The 15,408-nt window shown below is 34.4% G+C and overlaps 1 protein-coding gene across 16 annotated transcripts in view; it reads right to left on the bottom strand.

Annotated features, from left to right (window-relative positions):
* NOL4 (nucleolar protein 4) overlaps window positions 1-15,408 on the bottom strand; it is a 522,070-nt gene that overhangs the window by 170,916 nt on the left and 335,746 nt on the right. For all 16 annotated transcript variants that reach the window (XM_035719007.2, XM_049112792.1, XM_035719010.2 and 13 more), the window contains one exon: window positions 13,458-13,741. In XM_035719007.2, the coding sequence (XP_035574900.1) occupies window positions 13,458-13,741 (284 nt within the window). The remainder of the gene's footprint in view (window positions 1-13,457; window positions 13,742-15,408) is intronic.

Here is a 15,408-nt window from a genome sequence, read left to right as displayed (position 1 = left end):
GTAGAGTGGGATATTTTCAGGAAAAAAAAAAAAAAAAAAAAAAAGATCTTTTCTGATTCCCCCAAACTTTCATTTCCACCACTCGACTCAATAAAATGAGTCATTCTCTCAGACACGTGTTTTATTTACTATCCTAAGTGACTGCACTTAGGACTGTCACATTGTAATGTGTTTAATGTCTCCCTTCTTTTCTTGAAGCCCCTGAAGCAACAGCCTCTGTCTTTTTCATTTCTTCATTCCCAGGGCTCCATATGTAACTGGTGTCCAAAATTATTTGCTAAATTCAGTTGAAAAATCAGTGTTAAGACACTGTGTTAAAATATTAATTTAAACTTCTATTTCACTTTCATAACACTATTACTCTAACCACATACAGTTTTAAAAAGCATACAAGTCCAACAAAACCTTTTACTATACAAGCCTTTTTCTGAGGAAACCATATATTGACTCACGCCTCAGTTCTTTGAGATCTGCCTTTGTTCTCATCACTCCACTGAAACGGCCTTCTAGATGGTCTCCAGGGACATCCAAGTCAAAGCCTTCTTTCACTTTTTCTTCTCCTCCACTGCTGAAATGACCCATCACCTCTCTTTCTTGTACTCCAGAAGTGGATGTGCCAGGTTTTTTGTTTTCCAGCTCTTTGTCAGTTTCATGTCTATCCCTTCTGTTTTCTCTTCTTTCATCCATAGAGAAAGGCTCAGGTTTGTTGGCTGGTCACTTCCTGTCTGGCTTCCCGTTGACACAGCAGATGACTCCTACTTCTTTCCTCCCGGTTTTTCTACTATCTATTGGCCTCACATTTCTACCTGTCATCCAGTCATAGCTAACTGACCTTCTTAGAGCACCTAAAACCCCGTAAGTTCAAAACAAACTTGACACTGCCCCTACTCTGGGAAGGGTCCTTGTACCTCTCCCGTGGAAGGGTTCTCTGTACCTCCTATCTCTAGCATCCTCAAACCATTCTATGAAGTACTGAGACATCCATCCTCCTGCCCAAGATCACTCTCACTGTACTGCTCTCATGCTCATGTCTTTCCATGGTTCCCCACGCTAAGAGATACAAACCAAATAGCATATTAAGATTGGCTCTGGAAAATATCCCCCCCTGACTTGCTTTTATGCACCCTTGAGTCATCCAAATTCATGGTTATTTGCTTCCAGGTCATTTTGGTGCCTTCCTGCTTTTGTGACCTAACTCTTCTCACCTCCTCAAACTTCTCTTATCACAACTATCCTTATTCTTTGAGTTCATACAGTCTTTCCTCTCTGAAATCTTCTTCAGTTGCTTGCTTTGTGTTTTCACAGAACATTTTTGCACATAATAATAAACATTCATATATTTTTACCTTTTGTTTTCATTTACATAGTAGCTCTTTCAGAAACAATTTTGTAGCACCCACAATCTCTGGTATGGCACCCTGCCTATACAGGAACTGAGGAGTATTTGATGATTTACCAAATACTATTAGTTAGGTTTCCCCAAACTAATACCTCTTTTGTTATTTCAATACTCTAGAGGCGTCTCTGATGAGAAGGCTAACATCAGGAATAATATCCCGCTTAATAAAAACATAGAAATAAGTATCACTGGTTAATTTTGGTCTTTAAAATTTGTCATAAGCAGGGAAAAGGATAAATAGGGAGAGCACAGAGAATATTTAAAAGTAATGAAAACTGTCTGTGTGATAGTATAATGATGGGTATATGTCCTTGTACATTTGTCCAAACCCATAGAATGTACAACACCAAGAGTGAACCCTAAGGTAAACTGTGGACTTTAGGTGATTATGATATATCAATATGTTCATCAATTTTAACAAATCTACTACTCCAGTAAGGATGTTAATGGGAGAGGCTATGCATGTATGGGAGCAAGGGGAATATGGGGAGTCTGTATGTTTCTCTTTATTTTTCTGTGGACCTAAAACTACTCTAAAAAATTAAGTTTTAAAGAGTTTTGTCTGAAACATCAAAGTGAAACTAATTTAAAAACCAATCAGTTCTCTTTACATTTAGTGTGAACGTTTGAGAATAACAACACAAGACCTCATAAACTTCCAAATATCTCCTTTACCAGCATTCAATGATGCTATCCTCAATAATCACCGTATTAGAAATTCAATTTATTTGAGTCATTATTTTTTGTTAGTTGAAATATATTTGATATTGTGTAAATTGTGTAAATTTGTGTATAACATGTTAATTTTATACACTCATATATAGTTATATAATTGGCATTATAGCAATAATTAGCACTTCTATCATACCACATAATTGTCATTTCTTTTTGGTTATGGCATTAATTAAGATCAAGTCTCAAAGTTTGATTATTATAATACGATACTGTTGTCCATATTCACTTACTGTGCATTAGATCTCTAAGACTAATTTACTATTTGTCGTAAATTTGTCTCCTTTTTTTTAAAGATTTTATTTATTTATTCATAGAGACACACAGAGAGAGAGGCAGAGACACAGGTAGAGGGAGAAGCAGGCACCATGCAGAGAGAGCCTAACTTGGGACTCGATCCAGGGTCTCCAGGATCACGCCCTGGGCTGCAGGCGGCGTTAAACCGCTGCACCACCTGGGCTGCCCGTAAATTTGTCTCCTAAAACAACATCTGTCCTGTTTTCCTACCCCCCGTTCCCCCTGGGAAACACCATCTTACTCTGTTTTTACAAGTTTGGCTTTTTTTTTTTATATATAGATTCCACATATAAGTGATATCACAGTATTTGTCTTTCTCTGTCTGACTTATCTGACTTAGCATAATGTCCTCAAAGTCCATCCATGTTGTTGCAAATAGCATGATGTCCTTCTTTTTCATGGCTGTATAATATTCATATATATGTAAAATAAATAAAACATAATTAATATATAGAAGATATGAGATATGTATATATCTTTTTGATATCCTGTTTTCACTTCTTTTAGATATATACATAGAAGTGGAATTCCTGGATCATACAGCAGATCTATTTTTTTAATTTTTGGAAACCCACCCCATATTGTTTTCCATAGTGGCTGAACCAATTTACATTCCTTTAAGATTGTACAAGGGTTTCCCTTCCTCCACATCCTCTCCAATACTTATCTTCTTTAGTTTTCTTGATGATTGGCATTCTAACAGGTGTAAGATATCTCAATGTGGTTTTGATTTCCATTTTCCTGATGATAAGTGCTTTTGAGCATCTTTTAATGTCCTTTTGGCCATTTGGATGACTTCTTTGGAAAAAAATGTCTATTTAGTTCCTCTGCTCCTTTTTAAATGTTTTTTTAAACTGAGCTTTTATTCATGCTTCATGTATTTTGCATATTAACCCTTTATCTGATATATGGTTTGCAAAATTTTGTACCATTCTTAGGTTGCTTTTTCATTTTGTTTCCTTTGCTGTACAGAAGCTTTTAAATTTAATGTAACCTCATTTGTTTTTTTATTTTGTTGCTTGTTTTTGGTGTCTTATTCAATTGAGTCACTATTTTTGATGAAATATAATGAGAATCCATGGCCCAGAGAAATAAGATCATATACATATTGCCTGGAACAGGACATACTCACATTTCAGATTAAGGTCAGAGTCAACTACATAGTGGGAAGTTTGGAGAAGCTAGGTGGCAATGTGAGCAAGTATTGGTATAGGAAAGTGGGTAGGATAAGATTAATAGGATGTATTTCCACATCACTGCATCATTTTTGCTCAACAAACATTTTGTAAGGAGCAAGTTTTATGCATGTAAATCACTTTAGGTGTGACCAAACAATCCACCACTCATACAACTTACCATCCTGACTCCTTGTCCTTATTCCTCATGGATCTTTCTCCTTAGAAGTTCAGAAAAGAAAAGACTTTTTTTCCTGGCTGAGTTAATCAAGATAGATACTATAAAGGCAGTGAAATTTGAATTGGACAGATTCCAACAGGGTCAGGTAGATTTTAACAAGCAGAAATTGCAAGGTATCCTAGGATCTATTTCCATGAGTATCTATTATATATACACAGAAATAGGTCTTAGAATAAATGCCTATAAAATACCTCTGGGAATGTATTACATATTCCAGATGCCTGGAAAATAGGTGTAACTAAAAGAAAATAAGGAAGGAAGAAGGGGTTAAAGGGAGAAATAAAATATAGTAGTATTTACTAGATAATATAAAGTAAAATGCTGCTCCAAATTGCCAATCTCAGTAAGTACTTGTAGGCTATAAAAAAATGGATATTCAACTTTCCAAATAAATATTTATGAGATTTAGCTAAGCCCCAAACTCTGGAGCTAGTAATAACCATCACAGAAATTCCATTTATTATGTGCTTATATAAACAATGCATATAGCCTTATTTAATTGTCACAATTGCCTAAAGGTCAAGTATTACTATCCCTACTAATGAAATATCCTGGCTTAAAAGGTAAAGACTTGCTCCAAGTCACAGAGTTGATCAGTGTGGCTTTCTGATAAGGGAAACTATGAGCCATAAAACAGCAGCTGGGGGAGTCTCAGCACCAAGTTAGATTTGCTACTCACTTTCAGGCCCTGTCCCATGATCTCTACTCAAATTGTATCGTTGAAATGTGGGCAAAATGATTGGGGGCTTAAATCCAAATTCTAGAAACTCTTAGTGTAACCATATTTGTGATGTCATTGGGTCTTAGTTATCCCATCTGTAACACTGGGAATAATAACAAAGCCTAATTCCATTGGGTTATATGAGGATTACATGAGTTAGTTTTTAGAATAGTGCCTGGCAGATGGTAAGAACTCAATAATGTCATCTTTCATTATTATTATTCCTTGGGATGAAAAGTTTATGACTTTTTACTACTTAATTATTTTCTTCAAACTCTCATTCATATTATTCTCTTGATTCCAAATAACCCCAAGATCTTTATTTCAAAAAAAGTTTTTATAAATCATACTAATAACAAAGTTACAGATAATTGCTTTCAGGAATGTACTTCAAGACATCAAATATTTAACATTAATGAAAACAATATAACTTTATTATATTGAGACAAATTAGAATGTATTACTCCTGGTCTCTGGTATTTCTTCTTTTATTCTTTCCCCAAATTTGGGTAAATATCAAGGTGTTTTCAATGAGTCCTGGTAATACCAACTATTTTGAGACATGTATGAGTTACTTCTGGGTATATTAATTATGATTTTCTCTCTTAGATTTCCTCTATCATTCTTAAGATATCCACAGACCAAATGATATTTTTAAACATTTTATCTTATTCCAAATGACAGAATACAAACATAAGACAGGCAAGTACACATATGTAGGCAAAATAAAATTTAAAAACCACTCCAAAACCAAAAAAAAAGAAAGAAAGAAAATACAAAAGTATATAAAATACAACACTATTTCTTTTAAGCTATTGATTAGCCATTCAATAAAGACAAAGATAATAATTGTTCAGTTTTCTTTATTTTGTATTTTGGCCAAACTTATAACGTATTACTCTAACCAGAATACTTATCAATACATAGCACTGAAGGCTGGAGGATCATTTGAGATTTTGCAGTGAACCAATTGAACTCATATGTTTAAAAGGGAATTCAAAATGTATATTTTGCTGTATATAGATAATTAAAATCTAACTTCACTTTGCACATTTCAGGGTATAAATTTTAGAAGCCCTTTGTCTTCTCCATTCTCCTGATATAGTAAATGTGAAGTGAGCAAATATAGACTGTATCATGCATAGTAGGCACTCACAAATGTTGACTTTACCCTTTCCTTCTTATAGTAACATATCAAGAATATAAGCATATGCAGGTGGTAACCATGACAGCATCATGATTCAGAAGGACACTGATCTGGGTGTTAAGAGTCACTTGAATAGGTCTTAATTTCTTCATCTGTAAAACGAAGCGGTTTTTAAAACTATATTATTCCACAGAGTAGTTAATTTAACAGTCCCTGAATAAGGCACATATTTTTTTGCTAAAGCATTATACACATTTAAATTTAGGTTGCAAATATGATAGACACTACAAAAAAATCATTTGATACTATATCCTTCTTATATATCTTTTGATTAAAAAAAGATCTAAAGACAGAAGGAAAAAAATATGTCCAATAATGAGCATAACTGAAGTTCACATAACTCATAAGTATGAAATATAAAACATATACACATTCTCTCCATATATCTATATATAATACATATGTAAATATATGTGTATGCATGTAAAATACATGAAGATGTCATTTTAAATTGGTAGTTAACAAAATGTAAGTCTAAAATTTACCTTAGGGCTTTTTAAGGACCCACTCTAATTCAACCACTCATTTATTTACATTTATGCACATAAGCAGTAAATGGATACATGCTTAGTTTTCCAACAGAGGCGCTAGTATATTATTATGTAAAATATCTCATAGAAGAGAGCAGAACAAATATCTGTATAATAAACACCACTGCAAATATGTGCCATTTATCAAGGAACTATTCACTAATTGTTTTATTTATTTATTTTAGATTTCTTCTTCTTCTTTTTTTTTTTTTTTTTTTGGAGATTTTATTTATTTATTCATGAAAGACACAGAGAGAGAAAGGCAGAGACACAGGCAGAGGGAGAAGCAGGCTCCATGCAAGGAGCCCAACCTGGGACTTGATTCCAGGTCTCCAGGATCACGTCCTGAGCCAAAGGCAGCACTAAACCACTGAGCCACCCGGGCAGCCCCACTAATTGTTTTAAATATCTGCCTGTCTGGATAGTTTGCTCATCATAGTCACCATATGGTACATAGAAATAACTAGTCCTACACAACATCAACCATTGTGTGGGTACAGTGAAAACTACATGGGCTGCAGAGTCAGAAGACCTGTGTTCAATACCAGGCCCTAACACTTAACTAAGTGTATAATTAATGTGTATAATTAATATTAGTTAAACAGCTTAGCATCCATTAGATTTTATGCACTTATGTTTAAAAAAGACTTGCTCTCCTACTAGATGGAGTTGGTTTGAGTTATGAACATGAAAGCATACACAAGTGTTTGTCACTGTTAGAGTTGACATAACATCCTAATATCAGAAATGATATACCCTTTATCTTCTGGCTCTAAGTTTCTTTCACACTCTCCATCCCTTAACTAATCAAACTCCCCTTTCTGTCCATTTAATATTCTAAATATTTCTTAATTCTTTGCTCTTTCCATCCCTACCACTACCTCATGAAGGCAAGACCTCATGCTGTTAGTAGCTTCCTGTCTTTTTATGCCACTTAAAGCCATCTTGTAACAAAGATGCCACAATGACCCTAAAACACAATCTGACCATGCTATTTTCCTATCCTACATCCTAAGCAAGCCTGTCAAATAGAGTAAAGTTCAAGCTTTGAACTTTAGCCAAAACATAGCCTACCCTAGTCTGACACCCCTGAACAACCATTCCAGACTTACCTCTCACTACTTCAAACCTCAACATTTCTAGGCCTTAATTGAATGCTGTGTTCTTTGAGGATTTCCTATTCCCTTTCACCAAGTGTCTATCTCCTATTTAACCATTAGTAGGCCTAGAAGGCACATTCACATACAAATTAATTTCTGTATTATAACACACTTATTTTCTTATGTGTCTATCTTTCTGGTCAAATGAGTTCTTAATGACAGAGACTTTTTTTAATTTTTAATTTTTAATTTTTTTAGCACTCAGGACAGTGCCTAGCACAGTGTGCACATTCATTGAATATATCTATTGTTTCTACCCTAAAGAAGATCCATGCCCAAATCTTTAACATCAAGAAGTTAGATATTGAAAATCACCAAATTAAAACAATAATGAGCTGAAATATCCACAGAAGAAAGACCAAGATAATATTTTTCCAAAAGTAAATCTATGGCTCTTATGTTTTAAAAGGCAATCTCATTACACCTAAATATTACAGAGATATTTAGAAAAATGTGCTGCTTCCATTCATCATGTCTAAATAAAATTACATAGCAATTCTTAATGGTAATTAGGATAAGTATTTTATAAACTTTAATTTGAATATCAATTCTTACCCATTTGGTAAGAATTTAAAGGAAAGATTCACTGAAAAAAATGTCTCATGGACCACTTTGGGGAAAAATATTTTAATAAAGTGAAGATTGAAGGGTCTTGGGAACTGAGCCAAAAACCAAACCAAATATGCAGTAACCACAGTGACACATTAACCCTCAAACAATAATCACCCTCCTACCACAGTTATTGCTTGAAACATCAGTCTTTTGGGAGACTGATTCAGAATATTTTACCATATTTAAGTATAATGCAGCTAGGTCACAGATACTAAAAGAGAAACAAAAAATCAATGATATTGTTTTAAGTTATATATTTCCCTCTGTTAGATTTCATTTTGCTTTAATTCTCACTTAATAATTTTAAACATGTTTATATCCAAATTTTTGTCTTCTTAGCCTTTTTTTTTCCATATAACTTGTTTCTTATTGTTTGCTCATGAGTCTCATTTTCTGAGCTTTTAAACAACATTACTACTTCCTTCTGATTTCTAATGTTACTATTTGTCCTCTAAAAATGTGGCCATCTGCTAGCAGAAAATAAATATCACCTAAACTCTTTCAATGCAATATATTTATTTTTTAGATTGGTTAATGTGATTCACTGGTTTACTGAGTGAATTTGCATAATAATAAGCAATTGGTAAATGGCATAGTCCAGCTCAGCTATTCTTTTTAAGCATTTCTAGTCACTGTTCAGGTTTTTAAGTGCTTTATAATTATTTTTGTTTTATATGACTCAGTACAATTGTAAAATAGATTATATCAAACTCACAGAAATCTAAGTTTTTCAAAGATATTATATAGTTAAGCTTTTTTACTCCAAGTTATGACAGAGGCCAGACTGAAAAATACTGGAAGAGAAATTGGTAGTGTCACTTTACAAATTTGTAAAGAAGTGTTTATTTCTAAGGATTACAAAAGGTAATGCTAACTAGACAGGTGAGTGCTAAACCTTTAGTACGAAGTTCACCTGATAAGCTTCAGGTAGAGCAAATATTGATCCAAAGCCAGGAACCCAAGAGCTCTCTGCATACAAATTCACATTGCAAGAAGAATCCCTAAAACAAAATTCCAGACACAGTCTCCTTCACAATTAAAATGATTCAACTTTCCCATTCAGCCTCTATAACTGTCTTCAGTCTACTTTCCCACTATTTCTGCTCTTTCTTCTGCCACATGTTTTAACTCCAACTCTTAGCATTAACTCTTTTAACCATCGTCCAGGTTGAGACCTGGGGCATTTCACCTAAGGATTACTCCATTTAACTACATACCAATTTTGAAATGCCCCACACTTTAGCTTCTAAAACATCTCCTATCTGCTTGCCTTCATTTCCTCCTTTTCTTTTCTTTTTTTTTTTTCCCCCTCTACAAACTCCTATTTATGCCACTTGTTCTTGATGGGCTGATATTCTTCTATAGGATGATATATTTTGACTCTCTTGTCTCTTTAGTCTATGCTCTTCTGAGGTGATTTCAGCAACCACAACAGCTTTAAGCTGCACTTCTAAATCTTTCACATTTCTTTCTCCAGTCTGGACATTTCTTCTGAGCTGACACATATGTCCCCAATGTCTATCAAATATATCCAATAGATACTGCATAGGCACAGTAAACCTTATGTATCACAAAACTACTTCTTCAAACGTTTCTCACCTGAATCTTGGGAAATGGAGTCATCATTCACCTAGGCAATCAAGCCAATAAGGCTAGATTTATTCTAGAATGTTCTCTGCTTACGACATTCGATAAACCTTTATTTCTTCAAAATTATTCAAGAAGCTACTATGTACCCAATATTAAGCGAGATGCTGGACATACCTCAGTAAACAAGGTAGACATGATTCTTATAGTAGAATTTACATCCTAATGGGAGGTAGAAAGAGGCTCTTCATACTGTAGTGTATGTGAAAAACATTCCCAGGAGTTTCGCAATATAAAATCTATGGAGCTATATATATTCCACAAATAAAATATCAAAAGAACAAAAGCCATCTGTTCTGTTTGTTGTTGTTGTATTCCTGCATTATTGTCTCCCTAGATTGCCATTATAGCTCTCTAACCAGTTTTCTGCCTTTTTTTTATATTTCCTAGTCCCTATCCTATTTATCTGTCCTGAGGTAGCCAGGATAATATTTCTAAAATTCCAACCTGATTACAACCTTATCATACTAAACTTACCTATGGGATACAATCCAAAGTCCTTGAACTGACCCATGACACCTTTATTGATGGAATCTCTTTATACTCCATTTCTCCACATGTATTCTCTGCTGTGGCCATGTGAAGCTCCTTGCAAATCTCCATGCCAAGTGTGCTCTCTCATGCCTCTATGCCTTCAAACATGCTCTACCATATATAATCCTCTCTGTCTGAATAACTTCTACTTACACTTCACATTCATTCTGGCATTAATCTCTGCATAAAGTCAACCTTAAGATCATTATAGCCCCAAAGGTGCTCTACCTTTCTTTTCTCATTTCACCCTGCCTTTGCCCATCATATCACTTATGGAATCACATTATAATCCTGGGTTTGCCTCTCTCTCCTGCTAGATTTTAAGCTTTTGAGGGTCTGGGACCCTAGTTTGCTCGTTTCCATGTTTTTGCTTCCTACAACAGTGCCTTACATGGAGGAGTCCCTCAGTCAATATTTAGTGAATTAAATTAAATGGTGGCTAACGGTCTATGTTGCATAATGATATCGGGTTCTTTTTTTTTTTTTTTTTTTTTTTTTTTTTGATATCGGGTTCTTCCCCAAATACCACGCTATGAAGTCCCACCCAGCTCCAAATAGACAATGATTCTCTAACTCATCTCCTCTGTGCATCCCAGGCCCTTTACAGTGACCAACAAGAGACTCCTGATAAAAGAGTAATCTTACATTTCCTTCAAAATTCAAGACTCACTTCCTCTAGGAAGCCCTCCTTATTTTTTCAGTAGAAATATTTTCTTACTTTGAACTCCCAAGGTTTTAATACAGGAATGGATATTTGCCTATACTTTTACTAAGAAACTTTTCTATATATATGGACCCCTTTTTACCAAAATTATTTACCAAAGATCTTATGAATAAAGAAAGACTCCTCTCTTTGCAGAGTCTCTGCTACGTACTACTTTAGTACAAGTATGACAGGTACTTAATATATCCTTTTATCCCTGAAGGAATGAATAAAGAATCCCTCTGGATTCTGCTCCCAATGTGCTCCATAACTGTTCTCACAGACTCAACTATTTTCTTTTTTTAAGATTTTATTTATTTATTCATGAGAGACACAGGCATACAGAGAAACCAGGGTCCCTGTGGGGAGCTTGATATAGAACTCAATCCCAGGACCCCAGGGAAATCATGTGCCCTGAGCTGAAGGCAGATGCTCAACCACTGAGCCACCCAGGCGTCCCTCAACTATTTTCTATCTTTATCTTCTTTGATAGATCAGCATTGTCCACCAGAGCTGACCACTCTCTTTCTTAAAAGGTAGACTATGCTTAGCTTCCATACACTTTATCCTTCTGATCTTTCTTCTATATCTCTGGCTACTCCTCAGTGGGTTCTGGGAACTCTTCTTCCTTTACCAAACTATTAAACTTTTGTTTCTCCAGGGATGTCTCTTCCCCAGGTCCATTTCTCATCTTGCTCCTCACAAAATTGCCCAAACAATCTGTACTTTTTGCAACTTTATTTTAAGAGAGTAGAAAAGTAACTTCACTCTTTAAAATGTGCAACAGTGTTTCCAACAAGCATAGTTCTATCATTATAATAAGGGGATAAAGAAGGGTAAACTATTGAATAATTTTAGAAAAATACTCAACAAACACATGGCATAAAAAGGACATTTATAAAGACCAGGTGGAAAATGTAGATGGTCAGAACACTTAAAGGTATTTTGTTCTATAAAAATGTAACCTTGATTCAGATCATGTTACTGAATACAAAATTATTTGCGTTTGTGTGATTTGGCTTTAAACCACTGGAGACCGTATTTGCACATTTACCCCAGCAAAAGTTGTAGCAGAGTCCCTCAGGCAGTAGTGCTTAAGTGCATGATGAGGTCAGTGACTTGCTTAAGAGGATAAAGCAACATGCCCTCAGGCAAGCAAGAGGATTTAAATAGAGCCAATTTAGGAAGTACAGTGCCTCAGCAAATTCAGAAATTAATTCAAATTAAGCCATTTTGCTTTAAAATCTATGTCAAAAGATCAGTTCTTCAATTCTAGTTTAGAAGAAGTGGGGGGGGAGGGAAGGGAGTCAAAATGTATATTCCATAAAACTACTGCGTTCAAAGTATGCATTCAAAAATTACAAAACAAAAATCACCAGCATGTATTATTTCAAACTGATAGAAATGTGAAGTCAATTTTTAAATAAATTAATCAAGACAAACTGATGGTTACCAGAGGGGAGATGAGTGGGGGGATGGGGATTAAATAGGTGATGGGGATTAAGTAGTGCACCTGTGATAACCACAGGGCGATGTATGGAAGTGTTGAATCACTATATTGTACACCTGAAGCTAATATTATGCTGCACGTTAACTAAAATTTAAATAAAAACAAACAAAAAAAGAACTGGCAGTACTTCTAAAAATGGGTATGAAGAAAGAGATAAAAACAAAAGGACTAAAAAAATAAGAAGAAAAAATAATAAATCAATTGGGAATGGGGAGGATTGTAATTTATTCTAATATAAAGAATCTAGAAAATTAGATATGTCTGAAACATGTTTCTGTTTTCATTTGTATAATTCAGTTTGTGATAAATTACTTGTTCCAATAGTTATTTAATCTGCAGGCTTCATCTAGAACACTGACACATCTCCCAGGTATGGGGAATAAATTACTGATTGAAGTCCCTGGGTCTCTAAAGCAAACTTGAGAGTCTAATTGAAACTTTATTACTGTGTACACCTATCAGTCTAGTAGAAACTATATAGTTATCTTTTTAGAGTCCATAATTGTGTTCTGAGAGCTAAATTTTCACATCTGAGATCAACAAACTCCCAGAGACAGATCCATAAGAAGATTATATGAAGGAGAAACATTAAATCAAGTGATTTCCTGTATAAAAACACATCAATGTGATGGGCATTAAGGAGGACACATGATGTGATGAGCACTGGGTGTTATATGCAACTGACAAATTCTTGAACTCTACATCTGAAACTAATGATGTAATATGTTGGCTGATTGAATTTGGATAAAAAAAAAAAAAAAGCACCAACAGCTTTGTCTGAAACACTCTCCATTTTGTTCACTGTTATTCCTGAAAATTATTGCTTATATGGACACAGGATACCTATGGTTATAAACTTCTTGGTAAGATATTATTGGGATTTGCTTAAAATATTTTTAGCAAAAATAATCATCTCTCATATAAATATGTTTCTCCTTATGACCTTCATGATGAACATAGAAATGCTGAGAACTGTAATGTGACCTTACCTTGCTTCCATTTTCTCTCGCTTCTCGTTCCATCTTGAGGTCAGAAATTAGAAGATTCTTATATTTGTTTTTTCCATTACTGCTGTGGTCATCTATTCTGTATTCCGAAGTCAGCTGTGCTGAGAGGGGACTGTCGCTCAGGTTCAGTGGCTGCTCATCCTGTTCCAGTCTAGTTTTGCTGTCACCATTGGAGTCTCCTATCTCCCTGCTGTGTGTTCCCCCTGAAGCAATCGAATTGTGCCCCAGAGTCTCATTGCCATTAAAGCTCTCTGCAGCAGAATCATCTGTTGGAAAGAATATTTTGATTTTAATTAATGTGCCATTCAGCTTCTACTTCAACTGACATTTACTGAGCTCCTAATATGTGCCTGGCATTGTGGTAATTTTACATATCCTGTGTAGTCTATCCTCACAAATAAACTTTTGAAGCAGCCACTGTTATCTACAATCTAGTAGGCATGTTTAGGCACAAGAAGTGGAGTAAAATAAAAAAGAAAAGAAAAATAGGGAAAACAATTCAATCTCAAATGTAATCTCAAAGGAAAGCAAATTTAACAAAGAAAACTTGATCATTATTTTACAAATAGTTTTTGTTTTTTAGTGAGAATATCCAGATTTGGTGAAAATTCTCTGATAAAAGCATCATCTATCCTGCTAGTGGGGTAGATGCTGGTTCAAGCTTTATGAGTGTTTAACTCGTATTCAAAATATTAAAAGTGCTCATAACCTTTGCTCCAGTCATTAAACTTTTGGGGCTTCTAAGCCTAAAGAGTATAATCATTGTGTGCATTTCTGTGCAGGTAAAAAGGCCCTTATACCAGTGTTCTTTACAATAGCAAATACTCAAAAGTGATAGAAATTACCAAATATAAAAAACTGACTGAATATATGTTGGAATGATTAGAATATGGGAAATATTGAATATTTTCCATTAATATTAATGGGAAACATGAAGTGTTAAATGGAAAAGGCTAGCTACAAAAATGGTCAAAATGATCCCAATTTTCTAAAAAGAAAACACATAACCATATAGAGTGAAAAAAATGTAGCCTAAAATGTCAATATTAATTTCTTCTTAACTGGAGTGACACTAGATTTTTAAATTATATAAGTTGTAAATTATTATTTACAACATATATAATTTTCTAATAACAAAAATAAAATAACTGTAGTAATAAAAAATAAAAAAGCAAAACAGGGAAGAAAGGGAAGAAACAAAATTTGTCAAAACTTTCTGGCTTTCTAAGCTTGTTTAGAAAATACACATCAATAACAATTAGAGTAAGAAACAAAATGTACATGAAACAATAAAATTCTATTTCTCTTAACTTCATCTTTAAGGTAAGAATTTGCTATTAATTTTAAAAGATTATGACGGACCTTTGTTTCCTTTAGTTAAGGGCTATTGATGAAGACAATAGAAAATATGGATGTGCATGAATAATATTTTGATTTCTGAACACTTTCAAGTTTGCTTTATCTTCATAGGATGCAATATTTAATGCCTTCTAATCAATTAAATTGATGAAAATAATGTTTAAATTCTGAAGGAGTGGTATAATTCACCTGTTCATTCATTTATCCAATATTTATTGACTACCTATGCTTGGCCAAGAGGGGGCTAAATAATTTGGCCAACAAAGACTCTGCCTTCAGTGAGTTCACAAATAATTAAAAGAGATGGAAAAAAAGTGCAACTAAAACGCAGAGAAAAAAGGTTTGGATCCAAAACAAAGGGTAAAGACATAACAGAAGTTCTAAAGAAGGTGGGATATGAACTGAATTCCAAAAGATGAGTAAGCCTTAGCAAGGTGAACAAGTTGGGGGAGAGGATTCCCCACCTAGAGATTAGCAGGTGCAACATCTTGGAGGAAGGAAAGTGTGGGGCAGGTGAGAAATAAGGTTGGGGTGCTGAATGTGAACAAGAGAGTCAGAAAGGGAAGCATAGACA

The sequence above is a fragment of the Canis lupus genome, chromosome 7 (assembly GCF_003254725.2).
Source record: "Canis lupus dingo isolate Sandy chromosome 7, ASM325472v2, whole genome shotgun sequence".
NCBI lineage: Eukaryota > Metazoa > Chordata > Mammalia > Carnivora > Canidae > Canis > Canis lupus.
This window is presented reverse-complemented; position numbering and strand designations above follow the sequence as displayed.